Source organism: Ixodes scapularis, unplaced genomic scaffold (assembly GCF_016920785.2).
Source record: "Ixodes scapularis isolate PalLabHiFi unplaced genomic scaffold, ASM1692078v2 PGA_scaffold10__122_contigs__length_95168666, whole genome shotgun sequence".
Classification (NCBI taxonomy): Eukaryota; Metazoa; Arthropoda; class Arachnida; order Ixodida; family Ixodidae; genus Ixodes; species Ixodes scapularis.
This window is the reverse complement of record NW_024609836.1, coordinates 30,867,517-30,895,203: the sequence shown is the minus strand read 5'-3', so window position 1 is coordinate 30,895,203 and position 27,687 is coordinate 30,867,517. Positions and strand designations below refer to the sequence as shown.

The 27,687-nt window shown below is 46.8% G+C and overlaps 1 protein-coding gene across 1 annotated transcript; it reads right to left on the bottom strand.

Moving 5' to 3' along the window:
* Positions 1-780: 780 nt before the first annotated feature.
* Positions 781-26,973, bottom strand: LOC8027181 (cytosolic purine 5'-nucleotidase). The gene is made up of 19 exons (XM_029971527.4): positions 26,715-26,973; positions 26,139-26,245; positions 25,994-26,067; positions 25,262-25,379; positions 19,297-19,392; positions 16,147-16,235; positions 15,492-15,549; positions 15,236-15,329; positions 9,976-10,055; positions 9,853-9,913; positions 9,733-9,774; positions 4,631-4,723; positions 4,502-4,568; positions 2,945-3,167; positions 2,810-2,870; positions 2,485-2,542; positions 2,301-2,419; positions 1,508-1,633; positions 781-1,338 (listed from the first exon to the last, which is right to left on the bottom strand). The coding sequence occupies exons 1-19, from the start codon at positions 26,760-26,762 to the stop codon at positions 1,237-1,239; spliced, it is 1,716 nt and encodes a 571-aa protein (XP_029827387.1). The 5' UTR covers positions 26,763-26,973; the 3' UTR covers positions 781-1,236.
* Positions 26,974-27,687: the final 714 nt, after the last annotated feature.

The window sequence follows — 27,687 nt, the reverse complement described above, 5'->3', positions numbered from 1 at the left end:
GAAAAATAGGTTGGCAACACTAGTGCAAGGCAGGCGAATGAGAGGAGGAGCAAAAGCAGCGCCTAGCTCGCCTGGCCGAAATGCGAAGCTAGCGGCAAGCCGACGCGGGTGTGCGTGCTACGGAGGCTGGGGCGAAGCAGGTTCGACGAGCCTGCTTCGCTGGAAAAAAATAAAGGAAGATCCAATAATGGATCCTCAGGGAATAAGCTACCATGACCTTTCGGAAGCACCATGTCCCCCTTTGAGAAACGCAAACACTCACACCGTAACGAAGCCAAAAACAGGCAGCAAAAATAGAGGAAGCAAAAGAGAAAGCCAAAACAGAAGTGAACGGGTCAGCGTCAGCGTTTCCCAGGGGTCATGCTAACGCGCTCCCTGAGGATCCACCAATAGATATTCCTCTAATTTTTCTAGAATCATTGGAGCATGGATATCCTAAAGAAATACTTCTGGACGTCAAAAAGGCTCCATATGGAGCACTTTTACGACCTATTCTGGAGGTCCACGTGCAAATATCCAAAGAACCTTCTTGAGCTCTAGCCGTGACAACTTACATAGGATATTCATGGTTGTCGGGAATGGTACAATTGTTTGGGTCTTAAAATGAATCTATTAGCAAGTGCATCACTTTTGCCAGCTCCAAAAGTCAACAATTAATTAAATATCCATCATCCATCGTTTGAACACAAGGCTGCTGACAAAGCAGGCACACATCAAAAAACAAAAAAAATGCTTTTTTGCAGCCAAATGATCGTGGCCAATATCAGCAGGTGAACCACCTTCAGAATTCTTGAAAATAGCATTTATTACCTAAAAGAGGGCCAGTACAAGCAGAACAACAGCACAGAGTTACATTCTCGGAGGAGGAATAAAAGAGAGTTAAGAAAGAGTGCGTGCTTTGGCATGTAAAAGAAGCCAAAACAAGCGCAAGAAAAAAAGGCTCGCGTACTGTGCCCCACAAGCTGCTCTTCTGGCCGTGCTTGTGGGGCCAGGGGCACCTGCCCAAAAACTTCACACCACAGACACGCCAACCAACGGCACACGTGCCGGGCCGGAGGTCTCCCTCACGCATGCAAGGGGCAGCCTTCAACGCAGCAACCGCAGAGGGCTGCAACCGCAGGGGGCCGCCCCCTCCCAGCAGGGGAAGACCATGGTAGCCCAGCTAAGGCCACTCGTTTACCGCCAGAGACACGGCGTGCATATACCCGCGGGGGTCTTGGGGGACGCAGCCGTTGCCTACGGACGTGGCTCGGCCGACTTTTCCGCCTCCTCGTCATCGTCATCAGTGTCATGGTGGTGTGTGATGGAACTGGGAGCCTCGGGCATGCGCAGTGGAACCTGAAAGCACGTGGGACCACGTCAAGGGCGGCCCTCGAAAGGCAGTCAAAGCGGTGCTTTACTGCAACAGGTGCAAAGCTGCTGGCCAAAGCTGGGTGGACTCAGCGACACGGGAGGACGCCGGGGTTACATCCACGGGGGTGGGACGGGGACACGGGCCCCGACCTACCTGCTCGCTCTTGGAGAATCTGCGCACATGCTCCGCGTTGCACTTGCCTTCCCCGTCGGCCGGGCTCTCGCCGTTCATCTGGTGCGTCGGGTCCTGCTCGTGATCCACAGTCGACTCGTGTGGCATCTGCGTGCAGTCTGAAGCTGCAAACCTCGCAAAATCTGAACTCCCACGCTCGCGGCATACCCTGCCGGTTCTATCATGCAACCTGGATCCGAGCCGAAACTGCAAACCTCTTAAGCTTGGAAAGCCAGCTGAAACTACACACCTCCTAACGCGAAGATAGGAAGCTTCTGGAGGTGACATGACACCCGCAGAGGTGAAGCCAGAAGTGTTGAGGGACACGCCCCCAACAATGACCAAAACCAAGAGACGCTATTGGACAAAAAGGAGATCTGTTAGTGCCAAATCAACTTTCCTCCTTGTAGAGTAGCATCTCTTGGTATGGGTCACTAGTGGGGTCATCTACTTTCACACTTCTGGCTTTACCTCTGATGGAGTCATGTCACCACCAGAAGCTTCCTGCCTCCATACCTCCTAAGCTTGGACAGCCAGCACCACTTAAATGCCAGAACACCTTATGTGCTACCTATTCCTATCATGCACGTACGGCATCAGGTGCTCTTCAGTCTCCATCGCAAGAAATTATCAGCTGGTGCCGGATCCACTCTCCAGAATAACAAACTGAGCGAAGAGAGCCGTCTCCTTACGTAAGGACGCTTTTGCGAGCGTCAATGTGCTTGCGCACTATCCAAATTGCTTCAAAAAGCCTCTCTCAAAGAGAGGTCCTCACCAGCATCGGTGGCGCCCGGAACATGTAGCTGAACGGGTAGTACATGAGGTTCACAAATGTGTAACCGTAGATGTCGGCGTAGCGACAGATCTGGTCAGCAAAGAAGGTCTGCCGAGAACCTGTGAGTGGTGGCGACACAATAGGTTGGCTCGAGCAAGGCAAGAGTCTGCGGAAGGAAACTTACCACTGCGGAACATGCTGCCCAGGATCCCATAGCACATGTCGAGCTCGTGTGAAGATTCCTGTAGCAGGAAAGCCGAAAAAAAAAAAACGTTAAAAGCATAATAAATTTGAGGTCTTAGGCTCCATTACAAATGCAGCATGCTTTGGTGGCATACCTTCGAGATACAAAACATGAGAACAAGAGATTAAACCACCACATAGAACAAAAACAGCCAGGCCTTAAAATGCTATGAATGTGTTAATTATGACCTACTGAAAGCACTACAGAGTTGATTAAACCTCCTCTCCAGCTAAAAATCGGACCCCTAAAGCAGAGGTTAACCCACCCGGATGGACTGCCGAAGCTTGCTGATGTCCGGAACGTCAGTTGAGCTGCTGTCAAGGTTCCTGAGAAAAAGCAAGACCACCGGCTCTAGAAAACATTTGCACAGCAGAGCAGCTCATGAAGCAAGGTAACCAACTTGTAGATGTCGCCCAGGCAGATGTCCAGCTCCTGAAGCTTTTCGAAGAGAGTCCATTGGGAGATGCTGACGTGCAGTTCCCGTGCCAGCTCGGGAATCATGAGGAATGTGCGCCAGCCACGAGTCTTTTTGGACTTGAGAATGTCCCCGTAGATGTGGTCTCCGATATAGAGTACATCCTTGCCCTTGGCCCCAACAAATTCTGTGAATACGTCGCAGCTACCTGTGCGAAAAAGACGTCAAAACCTCAGTCACTTGTTGCTAACGGCAGGCAACTGGTCTGAATACCCTCAGCAGATTGTAATAGCGTCGTAGCTCGGCCCAGCTCAAGTGACACTAACAGTCTGGCTCCATAAGGTCAAAAAAGAATTGTTGCCAAGTGTTTCAAAACTGCATTGCAGTGCACATATCAGCAGTAATACCAAGAACTAGATGTTGCCTTATGTGCAGAGCTAGGCTGGCAGGGCCAGAAGCACAACATTTTGGAATTTGGGCATAAATATTCTGCAATGCAAGCATTTTGTTAGGCCCAAGCTAAATACTGAATTATCGGCTAGAGGAATTCTTAAAACACCTCATCTAGCAGTAACGAGAATGAGCCAAGTGCTGCAGATGCAGTGCAGTTTTTGCAGACAAACATGCATGCAGACATCAAAGCATCTTGCTTGGGCCGGTTGTTTACCTTGCATTTTCATACTTTTGGGCAGTTTTAGAATAGGCAGACTCAAAGTGAATATGGGATGCATGGCATCAGCCTGGAGGTCCGCTCTAAATGTAGGTCCGAAATTCTTAAGTTTCAAAGCAATAATTTCTGGACTTCTCTAATACAAATCCTATTCAATCCTACCCAGCAACTCAAGAACTGGAAATAGTCTTTGTGACCCTGGTAGCAACTGCAAACACGCCAAAACCAGCGCAACATTGCGATTTCACGCGGCAGTAACTTCCGACTATACATTTTAAGTGTGCGGTATATTATTAACCATAATTTGCTACTACTGATGAAAACCATTTTTTTAGCATGAGCCTATTCATGTACCAACACATGCGTCTTGGAACAATGGCCAGTAACAAATGGGTCAACAAATACTTCTAAAACCTCAAGCAAAATAAATTCCAATTAAAATAAAGCTTCACTACATCAGTACACTGAATGCCAGTACACGTAGAGCAAGTTTGTTTCCTGCAGAGGGGTTACAATGATGTCAGAATGCCGAACTCTTATTGGCCAATTGAAAAAAATAGTGGGTAGACCTCAAGCCATCTGGCATTGGTCAACCCCCTATCTTTCCAATCAAAGCCAATCAGAACTCGACGTCATTCTGACGTCACCGCAACCCCTGTGCAAGAAGCAGACGAAATTGCTCTCTGAATAGTACTATTACATATAAATTGCAACTATACTGTAACGAAAAGTTGCAGTAAGCTTGTAATGGTGCTACAGAAATTCGAGGTATACTGATAATAATCTTAAGCTAACTACACTTTGTAAATAGAGTTTCAATGGTGAATACTCCGGCAGAGAAGCGGCAGATAAGTGTAAGATCGTCTGGCTACCTCCCGAGTAGACTTGGCCCAACTGCAAGGGTCCAATGTGGCTTCCGATGCGCAGTGCCCCAGTGGTCTGCAGCGAGAGAAAAGCCCGTGAAAACCTCTCCAACAGAGCATCCCGGCAGCCCAACAAACCGTGTCCACTTGTCGTAGGATGGTGCCCTCGCCGAAAAACAGAGGCTTCAGGGCATCCACCACGATGTAGTCGAAGTACGACTCCCAGCTCCGCTGGAAAAAAAAAACATCTTCCTTCCTTTCCTAGATCCAAGTGCTATCAAACAGTTTGCACTGAAAAGTGAATACCATACTACAGCTACAAAAAATATGCATAGAAGAGATAAAGAAAGAAAACAAAAAAAAAACGCCAGTTGTCAGTTAGCATTTGTCCTGTTTACTTCTACTTTGGTCCTTGTGTTTTGCATTCTATATTTTATTTTATTCAGTCACAAACCAACTATAGCCCCCATTGCCACTTTAATACAAGAGGTATGCAGAAACCACTTAATCCTGCCACTGCATTTTGCAGAATTTCCAAAAAATAAAGTCTGGTATCCAGTTCAACGGTGGAAAAGGTGCACTTTTATTACAAGGTTACTGCAAACTTTCCGGATTCACCGAAAAACCCACACAAAAATGATACAAAGAAATATCTAGTACGTGTTTGACAATGGAAAGGAACAGTTTGTTTAAACCCACAATGCGACACCTTTTAAGTCTGGTTGCTTTTACAGCACTTGAAGAATAACGCAACTTCGGCATGGTTAGTTATCTCCCCTGCCATGTCTTTCCCCTTGACCCGTGCCACATTTCTATCGGACGTCTGCAGCCACATGTGCCGTCAAAGGACTATAACCTGTCCCAAGTAGGGTTCCGTGTTTTCGGAGTTTATTTTTTTGTGAAATTCAGAGGGTGTTTTTCGGAGTTTATTTTTTGCCGAAGATTCACAGCTTATATTTGTTTGATTCCCAATTCTCTGAAATTCTAAGTTTAATTTCGCAGTGTTTCCTATTAAAATAAATAAATAAATAATAACTGTATGTAAACATATGCCAAGTAAAAACCAAAATGTGCTTGTATCAATTAAAATTTCATCAGTTGAATTTGGCATCGCCGATGGCTCTTAGCCATTGGCAATACTAATTTGTCTCATGACAAAAGTTTCGCAGAGTGTTGCTTCGGTAAACGTCGATGCCTTAAAATCAACAAACTCCCGGAGGTAGACGCTAGGAAGCTCGCAGTCGTCCCATCCTAGTCCATCAACCTAGCCTGCAGCCGCGCGAGGTGGAGTGGCAAGTTTCAACTGCCCCTCTTCCCAGGGGCTCCGGAAGTCAATTCTGATCGGGGGGGGCGGGGGTCAAGGCTCACATCCTTGCAGTGGAGATCCCCCCCAACTTTGAAGATCGTACGCGCGGAAAAACGAAAATGGAGGAAGCAACCTTTGTTTAGCAGAAAACTTTTCTGAGTAACAAAAAGAGGTCTTCAAAATCTCTAGCACGCAAGAGCGTTTCCATAGCCTCTTCTGTCACACCGAACAAAAGTATGAAAATGATTGACGGATGGCAGAAATGCTTTTCGCGTCTAGGCGTCGTGCAGAAACTTCGAGGGGCGCCTCCCATGCTAGGCCAGCTCTGAACCCTCTCCGGCCATTATGGGATCAGTGCGCTTAATTGGCACGGTATTGGCATGGCCGAGCTTGAAAGAGCCAATCTCAAGCAAAACTCATCAAAGAGAGTGTGCAGTCCCTCCAAGGACATATGCTCCGGACTGCTGTTTGTCGAAGCGCACTGCCAGAGACCAATTTCCCGCAGCAAGAGGTTTTACGTTTGGGGAGCCTCTTCCCCGCCGTCCTTTCCGATGACAAGGAATGGTAGAAAGGTGCCTTTCCTAAGCTGTCCCCGTCCTGCTGCCAGTGATTAAGATGCGACCAATACGCGCGCCTCAAGGCTGGCTCAGAAGAAACGTTTACTCCAGCACTTAACAGGGGTATCAGCTTTACTACCAATTCTCGTCCCGACGAAACGTCGCAGTCCTTTCTTATTCCGCTTCAAGCTTGGAAGGCACTGTAGCATGTTGCTCTGACTACATTAAGGGAGGGTTGTGGGTCAGCCTTCAGCGTTGGGGGAGCATGACCCCTACGAAAAAAACATGAGGGGGGCAAACGCTTCCCCTGCCCCCCTGGTTCCAAAGCCCCTGCCTCTTCCCTATTTTATACAATCTCTATGGTCTCTTTCACTGTTACAAAGACATAACTTCTCCTTTCTCTAAAGCACAAATCCCATGGCCCAAACTGGAAACCAAAAGAGTGGCTTTTGTCGTGACTTGAATGTGCAATAACCTGCTGCCCTTGACGAGGTAAGCGGTAAGACCCCTTTTTGTCAATGGTCCGAGATTTGGAAGATAATTATGGTGGCATTTTCTCAAGACCACTGACCCTACACTGAACAAAGTGTAAAAAAATATATGTATTTTCCTTTTTTTGCACCATATGTGTATGGGGGCGGGGGGGAGGGAGTGGTATTGGCACAAAAAAATTCGGAGTTTATCGGAAAAGTCCGAATTGACCAGAATTTTACCAGCGGGTGTTTTGCGGGTTTGTCCGAAAACACGAAACCCTAATCATACGTTAGTGGAGTTCACTTTTTGTCCTGAACTGATCCTGAGTAGTAGGCAAATGCAAAACACTCAGAGCTTCACTGATATCAAACTACTTAAAAAAAGAAATACTACACCTAAAACCTAATTAGGACAGGCAAATTTCAAAATAAATGTTCACCGAAAAAAAAAGAAAATATTTTGGCCCAATATTTATGCTACAATAAAAACATTTTCGATTTGCAAGCAAAACCGAAACTGTACCCCCCTGGGAAGATGATGACAGTCACAATGCCACACGCACAAGAGCTTGAGGTCGCTGCTTTGAAGCTTTCTTCCGCAGATCGAGCGCTTCTGCTAGAAATGCAAGTACAAAAGCCAGGAGCATGGGCTAGCTCCTGCTTGAAGCTTTGGCTGAACTCTTAGCCTAAAGGCCCGACGTACACTTAGCGCTTTCCACTTTTGCCTGGCTTCTCCTTTCCCATATCCTCTCCAATTTCTACATTACACCACCTTGGCTCCCCTCGCAGCTTAGAAGAGCGGGAGCGCTAAGAGGATTATCATCCCTGCAGAAAACCGAGGTTGTACGTCGGCCTTTAAGGGTGAGCAGAGTATAGTTGGGTACTAATGCTACTATCATCATCTCTTGGAAGTAGAGTTCCGGTTTCGCCCGCAAATTGAAAAATTTGTAGTGCAACATAAATATCGAGCAAAAAAAAAAAATTTTTTTTTTGACAAACATTATTTTTAGGACATGCCTGTAAAAAAAATGTTTTTTTTTCTCCTAGGTTCGGAATTTTTTTGATTCATGGAGACACGTCAAAACCAATTGGATTTCTCACACTTCAACAGCGCTCGCTTCTTGCGCCTCGGGCTTTGCCGATGTGGCACTGCCTCGACTAACTTTGTTTCACATCGTTGTCGAGACATTTTGCGAGAAAAACGAGACCATTCACGAGCCTCCCGATGCATCGGCGGTGTGCCCACAATCGTATTTATGTCTCGTATGTGTTTGGGATAGATGGTTCGCTCGACAGTCTAGCGAGGTTGAATTGCTAGCATTTTAACTGGAGGTCGAATTACTTGCATTGTAACTGGCTAGCATTCCTGCCGGTTGGCTTCCACACAGGGTATATCCACCTCATAGACAGCTTTGTTCACATTTTTTTGTATCATTTGGCACAGACAAAAAAATTAACTGCTTCGGAGCAATTAAATTTGGTGGCGCAGGTGGCGCCGAGGAATCCTCCTCCAACTTGGACGGCTTGCCCTCCTCGTAATGTCACTACCACTGCTATTGCTGTTCGTGATAAATTTTTAGCTTTCAGAGTCGTAATCTTCGTTGCTATCAAACACGCAATCAAAGATTCCACCACCTGGAGAGCCTTCTATTCTTCCAAAATGCCGTTCTTGTCAAAAAAAGAGATTTTTTTTTGTCTCAATTTGCAAGTGAGTATTTTATCCATTAATTTATCCGGCATTATATGGTCTGTTGTATGTGACCTTGGTGTTGTGGCTTATTCATGTCAAAATTTCAGTTTCAGGTCTCAAGCCATTAATCCTTTCTTGACGAAATTACAAAAAAATTGGTAAAAATTTCTTTTTTTTAGATATTCACCGACATTTGCTAGACGTCATTTAATGCACAACTTGTAACATCCACAGTTACTCATCCACACTGCACCTATTTCGCTCGCTAGCGTTAACAATAGAATTTTCTGTTTGGAATTTCCTCGGCCTTAGTCAAGCCTTTAAGCTAAAGTCTGTGCAACGATGCTTTACAAGGAGTTGTGTATAATCACCATATTAGACGGAGAGTTTTGTTATGATTATGCGAGTCTCTTAGACACCCCTAATCTTTGGGCTTTTTCAAATAGACTGCTTGCTTGCAATATGGTGTTTTTCTACAAGGTGCTCAATGCAGTTGTTGACTCTCCCCTGCTGCTTAGTAGAATCTCTTCCCACGTCCCCAGACAACAAAATAGATCCACAACATGTTTTAACCCTTTTGACTTACAATCTAGATTTCCACTGACAAGCATGCGGCTTCCGTACAGATACACTCAACAACTCCAATGTGCACTTCGCTCATTTTAAAAATTTCAAGAAAAGTGTGCCATTTAAGTTTTCTCGCTACTACTTATTTTTTCTTGCCCCATCTAAGGACTACCATCTGTACGGGGGCACAGTAAAACACATGATTGATTGACTGATTTCACCTTACAAAAAGCAAAGTTTAAGGGTTCATGTGCCAAACCAAAAAATGGACATATGGCATGCCCCAGCAAAGAGCCAAAAGCCAAATTCTTCCCAAATGCTACCGAAATCTGTTACATATGCTCCACAACAAGCCTATGTCACTCTGTGGGAACCTCCGCCAAGAACAAATCGGCCAACCGTGAATCTACAGGCCAGCAGCACCTTGCGTCGGAACCACCGAAGTAGCAGATTTTACTCGTGCACCCTTTGGCAAATATTTGTCTCCAGTAACACGCAGGAATTTTAACCCCCCCCCCCCCCAAGACCAACAGAAACAGAGTTCTCCTGCCCCTGGGTCCGCAGAAACCCCTCAGAAAATTCCCCAGCATCCTCAGGTGCAAGACTGAATGCGTCGAAAGGTGCCAAAACGAAACAGCAGAACTCACGTGTTTGGTGTTTGGGAAGTCGAACAGGTACTGCATGATTTTCTGTAAAGGCAACAAACACGCGCTCTAGACTCACCTAGTCGGAGCGATCATGGTGCAAGGGTGAGAAAATTAACTCACAGCCGTATATGCATAGTCACTGTTGGTGAGCAGGAACAACTTCTTGTCGTGAGCACGCATCCTGCAGAGAAGCGTGGAGCGAGGGTCAAAATCTATGTAGCCCACAGCCATGCAGAGACTTGCCTATCCAGGAGCAGAGGTAGCCTCTCGTCCTTTTCCAGGTACTTGTCAAGGTTGTTTACTGTCTCAGTTTTCAGTTGGCCCTAAAAGAAAGGCTCGCAATTAATGATTGCACGTATGAGCCGCACCCCTAAGTGCAAATGAGATTTCAAAAATAATTTGCACATTGGCCGGATCCCCCAACACCTCACCTAACCCCCCCCCCCCCCCCACCATTTTTTTTAAGTATGCTGACCGCATCCGCGAGGTGGTGCGTGCTCTGCTCCAGGTCTCTACACTTCTCTTCTCCCCCATGTCCTCTGCAGCCCACGTTTTTCGCCATGCTTTGCCACAGATATATGGGAGTAACAGCATATTCGGACAGTGGAGTTTCTCCCCGAAGAGCGGATTAAACGTCGTCAAGTTTTGAAGTCACGTGCACCGCGTCACGGACGTTTGCCAATCCCTCGATCCCTCGGTGACCCACAGAGAACCTGCAACCGGCCTAGAGAATATCTCTCTCGGCCCTTCGGAGTGACCGCTCCCCCTTCTTTTAAGAAAGGGTTACGGTCGGCAGAATTTGGCTGCAAGGTGCCCTTTTTTTTCATTCCCCTTTTCTCCGCCTTTTGTTCGGTGAACCCCAAAAGCTTGTCGACCAAAAAGGAAGACTCTGCCTAGAATCGCTCTTAACTCCGTCACGCAAATGCCTGCCCACATTGTCTGCATCACCTCCTTTTCTTCCTTGCGGCTTTTCCTAGTACAAGCCTATGACATATTCGGTTTTCTCTGGAGATAAATATCTGTCGTGCGAATACGCCGTTAAGCATTGGAAAGCGGTCCTCCTCGAGCGTTTCACGTCGTCTTCGGTCGCCTCTGAATCATGTAACGATAGCCGCCATGAAGTCGGGCGCTCGGGTTTCCCAACAAGACATCTTTATCTCCGGAGAACTTTATCTTCTGAGAAAACTGAGTATGTCAAAGCTGAGAGGAGGAAGAGCCACGAGAATGGGGAGGCATTGAAGACAATTCAAGCAACCACTAGCACGACGAAGTCGCATGTAGTTGCGTCGGCAGAGTCTTTCTATTCACGTGCCTGTTCATGACCTTCGCAGGCTCATCGCAAGAAAGGCAGAGAAGAAAGAAAAGGCACCTTACACTTCAATGCTGCTGACCGCAATCCTTCCCCAAAGGGCTGTAGCTCTCGAGTTTGAGCAGCGTGTCTGGTGAGCGAAATCTAATATTGCTCGGGCGCATTTCATCGGCAAATAAAAATTGCATCGGTGGATAAAAATTTTTGGGGCGAAACATACTACTAGAACAAAAAAAGCTAAAGGAAAACCGCTCGTGTCGTATGAATAGGACAATGCGAGCTGCATTCTTTTTTTGTTTATTTAAACCTTTTTTAGTTTTTTCAGATGCTCTTTTACCGCACATGAACAGATGCTGATGCACGCTGAACTCTTGACGTTTAATCCTCCTTTCGGGAAAAACTGTCGCACGAATACACCTTACAGAAGTTTCATTCTGCTAAGTTGTTTTTATCTGTTCTTTGCAACCTGACAGCAATGGGCAAGTCCTTTTAAACTGTCACTTCTGCTTTGGAGCATGGCAGACGTGCTAAAGGTCAAGAACTCAATGTCGACAAGATCTGTGCACAGTGCTCGCTAAAAGAAGGATAAAGAGTGCAGCCCGGGGCAGGCCCACTGGTACGCTGCCACCGCTCGACTTTGGCACCAAAAAAGTCCCGTAGAGTCACAATCTTGCAAGAATTACTTCGCGTAGCACATGAATATTGCACAAAACTTCTCTTTTTCTTGATGCGACGAGTTTAGTAAAAGAATATCCAACACGTCACAAAAACGAATTCTGAAATCCTGACTTACAAGCATCGGACTTCGTTGTTTTTCAACACGTGGCAACGAAAAAAGCAACTTTATTGCCGCCATGCAATAGTAATTAAGGCTCCACATACTTTTGTGACAATCACGGGCAAGATGACTGGAACGTTATGGTAGACACCAACACATCAATTTTAGAAGCAATTCTCACTACTTTTAAAAAAAAAAAAAGGAACACCAGAAACAAAGTGCACAGTGCTAAAGGCCGTTTCCATGAGAGCTCATGCAATGACGGTCTGGGCCACGTCTTTTTAATATTTATGTAAAAAATGTATGTGAAAGCCTTGTTTTTGAGAGGAGCATTCAGCTATATGTGAACGCCGTAGCAAATTTTCTTCTGGAGATATAAAGTTTCCAAGCTCTAGGCATGGACATTGCCAAGGTCGCACTATGGTACTTTGCAAAGCTGTCACTTTCTTCCCTCTACCCTTATTATTTGTATAAATACTACTTGTTTTCATTTGTAACACTCCTCCTGACAAAGGCAGGACTCTGGCAGAAACGTCAAAGATTAAACCCATATATTATTTCTCATACAGTTCTTTTATTGTGTTATACATGTACTGCAAATTCCCGGGTGAGCGACAACCCCACTACAATAACGGCTAAGCATATTTTTTATGTACTTGTAAACTGTTTGAAGATGCGCATTTTGATATACTTTGCGACATTTTTTTATAAAGTAATTTGTTGGAAAATTTGTAAATGTGCCTCAAAAATGTGTGCATGCTTCAATGTAAAACTGACAGCTGTGCAAAGTACTATAGTGAAATTTTGGCAATGCTCATGCCTCGAGCTTTTCAATTTTATATCCCACAAAGAAAATTAGTTCCGGCATTCATATTCAACTGAATTCTTCCAAGAACATAGCTTCCCATATATGGTTTTATACAAATATAAATATAGGGTGGAAACACCCTACATTCCAATTTATGTTTTCTCGTATTACCAGCCAGGGCCTGAAAAAGGCCTGCATTTATTTTTTTAATAAATAAACAAATAAAAATATTGAGCCTGCTAACATTAGGCACTCAACCATGCAGACCGAAAAACTGTACGATCTGACTGTATGCAGAGCTGCATTCCAATAGTACTTGCTATCTGAACATGTTTTCTATTGGCATATGAGACCAAGAGAGTTGTTGCTGAAATCGGCATTTGGATGTAATCCCCGAAAGTTCAGTGCAGGGAACTCAGAGTTTCCTTGCTGCTTGTGTTTTGGAGACTCGTGCAATTGCCCCAGCACTTGTGATTGCTCCCAACTAAACATGTCCACAACATTTGGCTAGATGTTGTTTCAGACTTACGGCACTTGAAATGGGCACCTTGAATGTAGAAGCAAGAAAAGAGCGAAAAATGTTGATGGAATAACTCAATGACACAAACGTTTCCACTCTCGACAACGGATATACGAGTGGGCTCCCGTGATAACAAATAGCACTTCCATTTGATACGAAGGCGCAAGAGTTCCATTGCTACAATGCTTAAAGGGGAACCCCAGAACTATCGCACACCAGAGGGCGCTATTGCACAAGGAAGGACAGCGCTCTGCCCAATGATGATGATTATTCTACAACTTTCCCCTTCCTCGTATGGTGGCACCATCTGGTGTTCATCTTCCGAGACAGGTTTTAATAAGGAAATCGGCCACGCATGAATGTAATGTTTGGCTTTTTAGGGTAATCAGTACCAATAGATTGAGCTACGACAATAAATAGACTATCACAGAAAGTGGTTTAGTGCCCCGATAATAACTTTCATCTTTGCCACTAGCATTAGGGTTGCAGCCCAACACATATGACTGCCGCAGCACACGTGCTGGAAATTCAAGTGCGCCTCCATGAAATGCTATGCAGAAGTAGCAGCAATTGAATCCTTTGTGCACCTCTGTCCATCTTTGCTGCAGCACACCAAAAAGGGTTGCTCATAGATGTATAGCTATGAGCCCTATCACTGACAGCGCCCCTGTCAAGGAAGGAAGCGGCATTTGACCTTTTGTAGCAGTTTTTATACCAGGCAAAATATTGATTTGGGGCAGCCACTGACACTTTTGGAGCTGATGCCAAGATCTGTTAGCACATCACTTGAGAATGAAAAAGTCGTTGCATCTCAATGAGTTCATTTAGTAATCAAGGGTCCCTCTTTTATACTCATGCATATTACTTATTGCCGTTTGTGATAAGTATAGATGGGACATAAAAGTAACAGCCTTAAATAAGGCTCTGGTCAGAGTGGGTTTCATTTAAAAGGGTATTAAAAAATGGTTGAAATTGGAATCATAGAGCAACACTTCATTAGTATAAATCCTTTCACCCCTTCCCATCTTCCACTTGGTTGTTTGTTTAGCCTGTAAATATAATTTCTGTAAAATGCCAGCAAGAACCAGCATATCTGCTAACACGCCTACCAATAAAATTATGCCCCTTAAGTTTAATACACCTATAAAACTGTAAAGACAACCACCGAAAAATATTATAAAAGCCTACACTCGTGCGTTGAAGGTGACACTGCTATTTAGCGGCGTAGGAACCAGAGTCACGTCAACGTTTGCTGCTCTTTCAATCGACAGCTGCACAGGAACTACCGTGACTACCGTATCTATTCAAATTTACGTAGACCCTCGTTTTCCTCTCTCTGCCTTTTTTCTTTAGTTAGAGCTGAATTTACTAATAGGACAAAGAAGTTCGACCCGTAATAATCCTGATCGTAATCTGCATGCCTATCTCGCTAAGCCATGCGCTCCCCCAGGTCAGCCGCTGCTCCTAGCACTCCGGTGCAAAGCGGAGAAGCTCGACGCACGCACGCACGCCGGTGAGAGGCGGCGAAGCTTGACGCGAGCAGAGCAAGTGCCACGGCACTCTGCAGCCACGGAACGAAGGCATGTGGCAGACTCGATAATCGAGCCATCTTTTCAGGAGTACAAGACCCTGGTTCCATTTTATCTCAGTAGCCGCAATCGGCAATCTTACTTTTTTGCAAAGTTTTCTTGGGACTCGTCGTTCCTGACATCAATGACGACGCCTGGAAATTTAGATGATGTCGGCGATCGACCGGACAGCGCATGGACCGGCCAGAGCAGTTGATGCCCAACATCAATGACTCTGGCCGGTCGATTCGCAACATCAAAGCGCAACATTGTGGCATTAGTCATCTCTTTCATCGGCTAAACCAATCTAGTGCAGCGAAAGTCCCGTGACTTGCACTTTTAGTATGTGTGTCTGTGGTTGTAGGTTTTCGAGACATCAACTGTGCTCTGACCTAAAATGAAACAAACTATACAGTGACTAGACTCTGTGAAATTCATATTTGCACAATTTTTTTTTTCCTTCTCTGGATATTAGGGTTGACCCAATATAAGTGTCATTAACAGTTCCTTCCCAACTCACATAGGTGTGAATGGCATCAACTGCACCCCGAACATCTTGGAAGATGGACTTGTAGGACATGAACAGGCTGCCAATCTTCACTCCAGTCTTGGTGCTGCAAAAACGAGGACCACCGTCAGCGACAGTGCCCATCCCAGAGTGCTCTTGGGGTGCTCGAACAGAGAGGAAGAAAACCACTCAAAGTAGAGGGCTCGAGGAAGAAAAGCGTCTGAGACAAGAGCAGCGAAGATAAAAACAAAGGTGAAAATGGGCTTACGGGATGTACTGCTGTGAAGTGCAGAAAAAGTCCACCAAACAAGCCAGCAGGTAGGTTTCTGTAGAGGGTTACAGACCAGGTTGCTGTTTGAACAAAGTGTTCTCAAATGCCACTCGGCGCAAAAAGAAAATGTATAAAATAAAATTATTTAACGGAGGGCAGTGAAAATTTTCGCAAGTGTCCTTAGGTAGTGCGTTTGTCATACTAAAATATTGGTGTAGGTTTCGAAAAATGAGGCAAAAAAATAATTTTTGTGCATAGAGGAAACTGACGAAAACCGAAAATGATGGCACAAGATAAAGCAAAAGTGTTGAAGATTCTTTGAGGCGAATGCCCAAGAGCAAATCCAGCAGATCCAAGCACGCATGGTGCCATCTGTGAATGGCAACATCAACCAGATGGTTTTTGTGGTTTTCCTCCCCGTCCATGGGAAGAAACAGGCACTTTAAGACTTTTTGTTCCCTGAAGCCCACACTTATTAATTTTAGTATGATAAACGCAACACCTAACGACACCTTTGTGAAAAAGATTGATTGCAGTCGGTTCATTGGTTTACTTGGACAATATTTTTTATGCCCAAACGGCGCTCGAGAATGTTCTGTATAAAGGCATGGGGGCCAAGAGGAGGCACCAAGTAGCTGAGCCGCCCACCCACCTGGCAGGTTGAACAACGTGTTGAGCACAAACACCCGCGACTCGTCCAGTTTGATGAACTTGTTTGGGTACAGCTTGTAGATCTCCCCCCTGGCCACACACGGAAGACACAAACAGCCAACTTGTGAGCAACACACCCCCTGAGCACCCCCTTGACTCCCATCAAGAATTTCTGCAACAAGTTTGCACTGAATCGATGATGTACACTGCACGACACCTTTACGGCAAACACATCGTCGGCACCATTTTGCATCTCGCTTGGACGGTGCATTCGTGAACACCATTATTCAAAGACTAAGTCTGTGTCTAAGACTAGCACTAACGACCGAACCAGTAGTTTCAATAACAATTGTTTCAGTTGCAAAAAAAAAAAAAAAAATCTATGATTGCTTTTTTGTGTTAACTTTGTTGTGCTTTGTGCATGGTTACTCAGTGATCAGAATATGTCATGGGAGAACTTCTTGGAGCCGTTGGGCAGCGACTATTGCATATTACAGACCACTCTGACGTTCTCAAGGACCCGCAGCACTCCACAGCAAGGGGCTCCGCACCAAGATCGCAAAATGGAACAGAGTTCGACTGGAATCATAATCATTCCCCTCGGCACCCGCCAGATTTCCAGACCACACAAAGGCAGTGCATGACACAATGCATGAGGACGATAACCCGGAATCTGAAGCATCTATACATTGACTGCCACCTACTCCGCGTTTGGGCGGAAGACCAAGGCCGATTAATAACTCAAGAAAGCCATTCGAGCCATTACAGAGGTAGCGCAGGGCTATGCCCAGTCACTCACCACGAAGAACTGGCTACCAATGTGCGATCAGATGAACAACCAGCTCCACACGTCACGAGTGCAGCAAATACTGAATATGCTACTTGGACAGTCCAAACACAGGCAGATACTCATGAAATTACAAATCACACCAACAAGATGCCAGGAAACCTTAACCCCGACGAAATACAACATTATTCTAGCCCCATAAACTTGACCTAGACTCATTCCCCTCCTATCAGCCCGGAGAGCTCATGGATCTCTCCAGACGGATCAACTCCCCCTTCGCGGTGAGTGAGCCACTACTAGCACTTCATAGTCTGCGTACACCCAGTGCTAGGGTGTGTTTTACGAGAACCGGTCGAGGCATCGAGGAGCCCAAGCTCCGAAAGACCATCAAGGTGCTCGTCTACGCTTGAGTCTGTGCCGCCTACCGTATGTCGAGCCAACTCTGACGCAAACAAACAAACTGGAAATTCTCCAAAAATGCACGTGACCCACCCTGATCGCCCCCTGATTTACACTTGTACACTATGTCACAGATACGGGTCGTTTTTAACTCCCCGGGTGATCGAGTCACTGTCCACAAACATGTGCGACACCAACGCCTACGGACATCAAAAGGTATGCCACTTCCTCGCCCAGCAGCAATACGACACGTCCAGACTTCAGCGCAGCGATGCAATGCTGACGCATCGCTGCGTTTCACCATGTAACCAGCGAAGGAGCATCGATCAGGGCACATACATGGACAAGCCCCACCATCTTTGCACTTCACTTGTGACCTTACACGTAGCTCTTGACGATACGAATCGGCGACAACACGAAGGAACATGCAGATGTACTCGCACGGCGAGAGCCCATTTATATCATTCAGTGGCTTTGCAACCGGGGGGAGGGGGCTAAGTGGAGCAGGGAACATCCGAATATGCGGCGCATTTATAAAATTAGGCTTTCATCGAGGACGAAAAAAATGACCGCACCTTCACGTGGTGAATGATGTTGATTGGGGCGAAGCTCTGGTGGTGCTGATGATACTGATTTTATTCTTCATAGGTAGTGCTGATGGTGCTAATTTTTTTTTTTTTATTGCTCATAGGTAGTGCTGAGTTCCGGGTTGCGTTTCGACTTCATTATTACTGCTTTATGGTCGGTGAAATGCAGAGCCAGAGGCTCCAGAGCCAGAGGCTCTTCTAGCGGGTCAGCTTGGATCCGCTAGAAGCCGTGGGAACGCATCTTCACCGCTTAAGTCAACGGTCCATGTCAGAAAGAGAATGTGTGCTATGGATCGTGGTTATATACGCAGTTGAGCATTTGACCGCAGCGCCCTCTCGTCTATAAACGTTGAGCCAATGCATGCAAAGTTTAACGCGATTATATACGCATTTGACCGCAGCACCCTTTCCTGTATAGACGTCGAGCGGCTACATGCAACGTTTCATCCATGACATCCCCAGCTCTTGAGTTACTACCACCATCTCAGGGCCCCCTACTCTCCCGCAGTCGTGGACGAGTGGTTAAGGCAATGGACTAGAAATCCATTGGGGTCTCCCCGCACAGGTTAGAATCCTGTCGACTGCGCAAACATTTTTTCTTTTCTTAAGAAGACAGATGGGATGGCAATCGATGTGAGTACGGACGCCGGATGGACAAGGCTAGACCCTAAGGAGCTTCGCCCCTAAAAAAAGTCTGAAGGCACTTCTTATGAGTTGTGAATGCGAAAGCATGAATGTCCAACGGAACGCCGCGGAGTGATCCGCGGAGTTTTGTGGCGCGAGTAATGTTTTCGAGTTGTGGCAGAAACACCGGCGACGATGTGGATGCTAGAGGCGGTGCCATGTTCATCGGCGGCGAGGCGAGCAGAGGCACCAACAACGATGCGGATGATGGAGGCGACGGCAAGACGGGCAGAAACCTCCGAGCGCGCACCAAAGTGTTTGTTTTAACCGGAGAGGGGCCCGTTGTGGCATGGGGTTGTGGCGGTTAGTTTTATCGGAGCGCTGGCGGCACGGACATGCAGTGCCATCTGGTGATGGTCGTTGAAACTGACGCGCAGTGGCCAATGGGAGCCTCGTCGCCGCGCACCAGTCAATGGGACCTTTGAGATCAGAAAAACTAGGTGCCATTTTCGCGCTTCAAACTGGTGACGTCGGCTCGCTCCACGGGACCAGTTAATGCTTTCGCATTAAAAAGATTGCATGCTACTTGTACTTCCAAGTCGTGTCCAGCGCAATAACGGGCACAACAGCGGAGGTGCGCTCTTGCGCAAGCCCATCCCCTTCTAAAGCCCGCTTCCGTGCCTCCAACGAGACTGCACGAAACTACCGGGGCCGCGCCTAAGGAATCGTTCAAACAAACGAGCGGGATGCTTACGTCTTGAGGAACTGAAAGCCATGACAGCAAACCAGGATGTTTCCATAGGGGTCCACCTTGAGCAGATTGCCATATTGCGTGTCGAACCAGAGGCCCCTGCGCAAAAAGGACGACAGAAACGCTCAACCCCATGCGTCGAGGACAAGCTTCGTCCAATAACAAAATGTTTGCCCAAGAATTTAAAGACATCTACAGTCGCCGAAAAAACAAGACATGCACGGCGCATCTCTTGGATGCCTGGCCTGGCCTCCCGCACATGCTCACTGGTGTCTGCCGTGCGTCGGCTGCAAGCTCAGAGCTCGCGAGGCGCACAAGTGTTACCGAAGGTAGCAAGATCGTGTTGGAGGCGGGACGACCGAAACTCGTCCCTGCCATATTCTTATCCTGACCGCAGTGCATTTCCTCAGACACCAACGAAAGCCTTTCGTAGGACAAACGTATGTGCTCCGCGCATATTCCTTCCTAGAAACGCTTATAGGGCAAATCTCTTTCAATTTACGAAAAGACCCCAGTGAACGATGAAACTCAAAACCAAGGGACCTCCTAGATATCCTCCGACGCCCAGTGCAAACCGATGCACTCTTTTCCACCCAAACCCTTTCGGGACGACATAACTGAAACGAGCTAAAATGTTTTCTCGCCCTTTAAAATCACTCCAGACAGTCTACTTCCAGCCATTGTGAGAAAAGTAAAACAGCCGACCCGCAACACGTCCTTACACCTATCAAAGCATTTTGATTGTACTAACATCCCCAACAGGTAAAGCCTACTGGCCGACAGGCCAATTTGCCTGAACTACATCAAAAACATGCTGTTGCTGCAGATGCAGCAGTCCTGAATTTTATTTCTGCATGATATTGACACATGAACCAGATTGAGGCACAGCGTGAAAACAGTACTACTAATGGCGCTACTGCCATTCTCTACCATGGCAGACTCTGACGTTTGCCAACTTGGTTATCTAGTAAAACTGGAAGCAGCTCTGTGAGGTGGACTGGTAGATGCAGAGATATGCCAACAGGATTGAGATAACACACACAGCTCTGGCGGGCCCACCCACAGGAAACCCTCCTATATGGACTCCCGATTGCAGATTAGCCTAGCACTATCTAGAGAGCCCCTTGTCAGTCACGCCTGATAACAAAGTGTTCTACGAAATTCTGTAGACTGCACCTAGACTGCGATTTATGACGGGCACTCTGCTAACGTTGGGACAAAGTTTCTCGCTTATCAGGACCAAAGATCCCTACAATTAATGCATAGTACAATACAAAAGGCTGCCTTATAAAGTTGGGTAAGGTTCTATGCTTTCAGCATGATAGAGGACCTAACCAAAATGATATGTTGTTTTTGTCATTTCAGTTTTATTGTTTTGTAAGGGGATGGAGACTAATGGCAATATAAAACGAAAGTCAGAGTTACCCCCACCCTCACCTTAGCTACAACATAGTTATAAAGCAAAATATGAAACATTTACATTTCTCATACGCTTGCAAAACAAATCAAAAAGCTATAAAAAATCTACATGCTTGAAAACATTAAACACAGAAGAACTGATAGGAGAATCAAACAGTGATTCTATTTTTCATTCTTTAAAAGCACAGCTAAGACATGAAATAGGCAGAGAAACTTTTTCACAGTAGGTCGGTCAAAATGAAGTTACAAAATAATGACATACAATAAAAATAAATTGAGGCGAATAGAAGTTTGACAGACACTAAACATAAAAATATATCATCTTAGTGACTCGCAATACATATGAGGATCATCCAGAAAGTAAGTGCTGTTTGCGCACAAGTCCCACAAAAGTATTCACCCCTGATTTGTGCATGCACAGTTCCGCTCCCCATTCCATTAGTTGCACTCGCACGAATTAGCGAGACTGCAACTAACTTTTTCGATTTGTGCTTTGCGAAGATGTCAAATTTGGGAGTTTTATGCGCCAAACCAACGACGGGCATCTGGCACGCCCCAGCGGAGGACTGAGGATTAATTTCGACCACCTGGGGATCTTTTGACGTGCAACCGAAAGCTCGGTTACACGGCGCTTTCTCCGCAATAAGCCTCCGTCAAGATTGCGGGCACCTTGGCCGGGATTCGAACCCGCCACATGGGGATCCGTAGGCCGGCGCACTCGCCTCGGAGCCACCGAGTCGGCCGATTTGTGCTTTGCAATTTTTAAGTTCACAGAATGGCTCACTAACTCCGAGCCCAGCGTGCGACAAGAATTTTTTTATGCGACAAATATGAAGCCAAGGCAATGTAATAAACCGGAGACATGGACACAAAAAGGATGTACACAACACAGTGTTGTTTACGTGCTTTTTGTGTCCATGTCTCCGGTTTATTATGTTGCCCACTATTCACCAGCTCACCTGCACCCTCCATCTTTTTTTCAGTCAAGCCAACCAGACATTGAAAAATTCGCAAAATTTATAGGTGAACAAGTCTAAGCAATGGTGTGGAAATGCGCTCCATGACGTGCTGCGGAGCAGAAGGCAGTCCTTGGTCACAAACAATATGGGGGAGGAAGGGAAGGAAATTTAAAAAAAAAAAACTGATGCTGTACAACTTCCGATCGTACAACACATGTTTCTGCGGTTTACAGATCATTAATTGACAAAATACAGGGTGTCACAAAAGAAAATTTACAGGGTCTTTTTTACCGCAAAACTAAACTAGGCATCGCCGAACGCTCATTCTCCGCCCAAAGGTAGAGCTAGAGGTCACAACCAGATGCCAAAGTTTCAGCCCGATCCGATAACTTAATCAAAAGTTGTAACAGATTTTCTGAAAATTTCAATGGGAAAAGGAAGCCCATTTTTGCCTGTTTTCGGTTTCTGGTGCCATAGAGCCCCATGTGTTTGAAAACTCCGTCGGCCGCCATTTTCCCATTGACATTTTCAGAAAATCACTTATAACTTTTTATTAAGTTATCGGATCGGGCTGAAACTTTGGCATCTGGTTGCGACCTCTAGCGCTACCTTTGGACGGAGAATGAGCGTTCGGCGATGCCTAGTTTATTTTTGCGGTAAAAAAGACTCTGTAAATTTTCTTTTGTGACACCCTGTAGTTCCGAAGCACTTGAGTAGCACAAACTGTCCACCCAATGGATGCAGTCAACTTTCAAACGGAGGGGCAGTCGAGATGGAGCGGGCCGACGATGGCGATACGTCGGAGGTTGCAAAACGAGATATTAAAAGTTGTTTGGTCCCGCCGAGCTCGTTGCGACAAGGTAGAATTTGAGTGACCTGTGTGGCTCCTTTTTGGTTCCCGCCCAAAAGCCGAATCTGCTAAATGCTCCTCAATTTGCAGATGCACGAGAGATCTCCGTTCCCAGTCTAGACAACAGAAGCCCCAAGGTTCAAAGGGGGAACCGGCATTGCTGCGTCTGTCCACTCGCTTGGGCCCTCCACTTCGCGTTCCAACGTGCCTGGGGGCAGACACCTCCCAAGTGCAACCGTGCTTGAGCACCCTCACTGCATGGCAAGCTGTGCTCAAGTGTCTCGTTGTGTTACAAATTTAGAGATAATTTTTCATTAGCTGGCCTCCATGAACAACAGCAGATTGCAATAGACACAACAAAATCCTCACGAAGGCAGGCAAACCCAAGCGGCGTTAAAGCTAATTCCTCCTTGGCAGACACTTCTCTTTTTCAGAGGGGAAACTAAGCAACAAAACTACACAGAATCCCAAACTTAACAGATGCACAAGGTGTTGGCACGAGACTCAGGTGGCAGACTTGTATAAGAAGGTATAAGGAGTATTCACTGGGCGCCATATTTGAGGGTGCTGCCTAGAGCGGATGTTCAGAACGAGCCCACATTGATAGGCTGCTAAGACCGGCAATCTTGAGGGTGCGGAATGCACGTTACAAAAGAACTGCGGAAGCTCGCCATCAGCACGCGCTCAGCAGTCGCGCACACAACTATGGCCGCCAGTGAATACTTCCTATATACTGGACAACTTGTGCCACGACATTAGAAGGGCCTTAACTCGAAGGGGATCAAGTCTCCATTGAGGATAAAGCATTTCCCAAACAATATGGCACAACTTTCCTACTTCAAAGCAAAACTTACTTTCTGGGCGTTACACACACAACCTTTTTCAAGAGTGCTCGCATATCCCATTGGAACTTACAAATAGACGTTTGAAGTTAACTGAACACCCTGCAAAGTTGAGAAATGCTGACCTTTTTCATTTCTATAGCTTGTGCTAATATACTCTGAAATGGATCTTCGAGGTATATAAATAAATTAATATTAAATAAAAATGATTATGACAAGTTTTCATCCAGATTAACCGGATGGCAATCAATGTTCTGCGAGGACACTGGAAATGTCGAGCAAGGTGTTAGAAAAATACGGAACATACTTGAAGGAAAAAGATGTCAAGCTCATTCTAAGAGAACAGAAACCTCGATTCAACATCACAGGAAAAAATCTTTCCTGTACCGTAGCTTCAAACATACTAGACTCCCAAAAATCGTGACCAACACTAAGTAAGCAAGTATTGAAAGAAAAGAAAGAGAAACAGAGGGGAAATGTGCAGTTGGCAGGTAGTCTCCTGTCTGGGGGGTCATTTTTCACATTCCGCATGGAAAAAGGGAACCCAAGTGTGGTTGAGAGGACAAGGAGGAAGGTCGACACAGCAATAGACCCTTTCCGAAATTCAGTCTGGCCACTTTGATCACTATCATCATCAGTGGAAAAAGGAGACGTTGAAGATGCTCATAAGCGGATCTTGCGAGGCTTGTACATTCGGGGGGTCAGTACGACGCGACGTAGGAATGGAACACAAGAGCTACATAAGTGTTTATTTATAACTCATATTCAGTCAATCTGTGTGCGGCACACAATCTGCTTTAAAGCACTTTGGTGTATAGAATTTTCTCGAGGCATTTGAGTGAGTAGGAGCTTTGTTCTGAATGCAGGTTCTTGGTCACCGTCGAACTGAAAGTGATCGAGAAAGAACTCACTGAACAATTCCTCCCGTGCTGTTGGCTTGCGAAAGTGACGGTGCCGATACAAGTTCATCTCCGCTATTGATATGGCAATACCTAAACTGCTTTACAAACCACCAGATGGCACTGAATTTCGGAAAGGGTCTATGGAGCCACGAGGATTTTAAAAGCCCGTAGCCCCGTGGAGACCAAGACCAACAAGTTATGATGAATCATTCCATCTCAATCTGTTTGCTGGAGTAAAAATACTACTTAGAGAAGACAAAACATTATTGGGAACATGCTCTAAAAACATGACACGATAGCAAGAAGCTTATTTCGGCTGGGAACATCACTGGCAGAGCCCACACTCCCCTTTTTTTATTTCTATGCTGTTACCATTTCTAGCAGGGGTTTGGACCTTAACGAGACTGTCAAATGAACACCACTCGCTGCATAGCACATGGATTTGTGGGAAGATAGCCTTCAAATTTTTCTTCCTCGCCCTTTTTCAGAAGAAGCAAGGTGACAAACAGACTTTGTTAAAACTCCCACGAGCTGACGAGACGTCACCGTACCTGGGACGCTACAGTTTTTTGGACACTCAAAATTCGTAGATAGCAAGCTGACAAGTGCTACATGCTTTCCCTATCTTCACAGAAATTAAATTTAGCAGCTAGAAAATTTAAAAAAAAAAAAAAAAAATTATTAAAGCTCCAGTTTGTAAAAAAAAAAAAAAATATGAGGCGGAAAAATTTGTTTGGAAGAAAAACATACCAACAAGACAGCCCTTTGGGAGCAGATTATCCATCGGGTAACCGCCACCAAGTTGCAACTGGGCTCAGCCAACTCCAACAAAAGAAGTCAAGGAAAAGGCTCCTAGTCAAACCAAACACACAAAACGCTCGTCGAGCTAGAACTGGACGTCCTTGTTGAACGTTTCCGTCCCAAGCAGCCCGCCGTGGCCTTACGCAAAGGCCGCCCCGACGACTGGAGGGGAGCACAGGGGAAGGGACAACTCACCGGATGGGAAAGGTCGAATCGTACTGGAACTGCCTCAGCTCAGTGGGATACCCGATAGAGAGCAGGTGATCCACGAGCAGGTGGAACTGGAACGCCTCGTAATCGGGAGACTTGTACTCTGAAGACAAAGGCGAGGTAGAATCCCGTCAGAGAGCAACGGCAATCATTTCATCGACAAGGTTTCATTCGCGGTTCCTTTCACCGAAAGCTTCCCACCCGTTCATTTCATCAACACACCTTGCGGAGTTTTGTCAAAAGAGCCTTTCCGCGTGCATCGCCTCAAATGCCAGCATCTGACCGTTAGCCTAGCTTGCTAAACCCTCAGTGGTTTCGATGAGGCCCGGTGAAAGCTCCGGCCGCGAGAGGATGTTAAATTTTCTCTGAGCTAAGTGGGAGATGTCCGTATGTAGCGCGGTCTGTTCGGAAGTTTAGGATTAGGGCTTGCAAATTCGTTTCTGCCCTGCTGGAGTCGTTCGGACGAGTCCACTTTAGTTCTGGTATGCTTCTAGCGAACAAAATATATCCAGTAATCCAATCCCATCCACTTTGCAAAAAAATAAAAGGTTGCCGACGAAACGTCGTAGAAGCAAGTGTCCACGAAATATCACGGTGTCGACAAGATGCGAGTCGACAAAACTTGTGTCTATGCAAAGTTGTCCACGAAATTTGTTTCAACGAAGCGATAGGAACCCGCTGGAGAGAGGTCGGCAACCTGCAGAGCACGGCACTTACGAGCCAGGGTGTAGTCCATGTCAAAGCCGAAGAACTTAATCTTGTCCAGGTGCAGGCTTCGGTTGACAAAGATCCTGCGTGGAACATCACCAGATGAGCGCACTTCGGGAACGAGATTTCGGTGAACCCCGGTCGGGTGGAATACCTGTGGTGTGGTGCCCGGTAGTACTTCTTAGGGGCTCCTGACTGCGTTCCATCGTTGACGGCCACCGACGCCCCACCATCTGCTACGGTTTGCGACGCCTTGTAGACCTACAGAAAGACATTACGTGCAATGCGAGTGACCGCAGAAATTCGCGAATGCAGGGCGTGGACCGGCATGATGCATGCAAATCATGCACGACGGAACAGAGAAAACGAATTCTTATGCGTACGTCAAACCAGACTGTTCCGACTCTGGGTAGGTACATTCTCTACGAACGTAATCAATATAAATGTCCCTCCCCAACGGTGTTGAGAAGCGGCAGCCGTCGATAGCACCACGGCCGGCTTAGTACGGTCGTTCGGTGCAGCTCGATATTCCAGGAAAAACGGACCGAGGCATGTCATTCGCAAGACGCACATTCCTACACGTTCGGGAGACCTAGCTCAAACGAGATCGAAATAACGTCCCGGAAAAACGCGAGATTTCTAAACTACATTTCGTGTGGAAGGCGAGGATCCGCAGGTAAGCAAGAGAGCGCGTTCCAGCACGCCCAGCCGGCTGAGGTGCCGCACATACCTCGGTCGACGGTTCACCGCCAACCCGACCGACGGTAGCGGTGTCCATAAGCGAAGCTTCCTGATCCTTGGCCACGAAGCTGTCACCGTCGTCCGTCCAGCATAGCAACTGGACTCCCGCGCTCAAACCGAATGCACGCGCACGGACAAACGCCTCCAGACACCGCGTACCTCCACCAAATGCCACCTAGAAGATTAGGCGATAAGGCCTGAGCAGCCTGTGCATTTCCCCCCGTCATCCCCCTCAAAACTATGCCCAAACGTCATCATTATTTGTAATGATGATGATGTTTTCGTATGAATACGCAGCGTCACCTAGCGTGCGTCAGCATCGCCGCCAGCGCGTCTCGCAGTGTTTCACACGCGCACAACGCTAGCACGCATGGCTAGCACGCGGCAACGCCAAGATGGACGCAAATGACAGTTTGCGGCGGAGTCTCGTCGAACTTGGCCGTGTTTGCCGCTTGGGGCGCGTCGGGCATACACAAATGATGACGTCATCAGCGGGCCTTTTCTTCTAGGTGTAGCACTGGACTCGTGCCACGTGATATGCCACGGCCTGTCGGCCTGCACGGCCGCTCAACACCACCTCCTCTCCAGCTGATGTGCGCTGCTCGGCACAGCTGGCACACCGTTCGGGGCGCCGAGAGCAGACGACGCTCCCACGCGCGCGAGCAGACGATCGCGGTGTTCTTTGAACTTGGGACTTCCCGTCTGCTAGCGAGACGACGCCGCCGTCGAGGCTCCCTCTGGGCACCCCGGTGACGTGAACCTGACCCGCACCTTTGAGGGGGCATGGGGGCTCGCTTCCTTCCGACTGTCTACTTTTCTGTGCTCAGTGCCACTGCAACCGCACCACGACACTCTCGCGCCGGGTAGGGAGGGCATGATTGCTTACTCCAGGCATGTCTGCTGGATGAGAGCGTTGACACGGCGCCGGAGGGCTGCTACCCGGTTGACCCCGTTGGCGCACC

What these genes read in the sequence shown, in the direction of transcription:
- LOC8027181 (XM_029971527.4), bottom strand. Translation starts at nt 26,762, where the DNA reads ATGGACACCGCTACCGTCGGTCGGGTTGGCGGTGAACCGTCGACCGAG. An exon ending in CTACCTCTGCTCCTGGATAG is followed by an intron (nt 9,914 to 9,975) that starts GCAAGTCTCTGC and finishes GCTTCTCTGCAG; the next exon opens with GATGCGTGCTCACGACAAGA. An exon ending in GGGCAGCATGTTCCGCAGTG is followed by an intron (nt 2,420 to 2,484) that starts GTAAGTTTCCTT and finishes CACCACTCACAG; the next exon opens with GTTCTCGGCAGACCTTCTTT.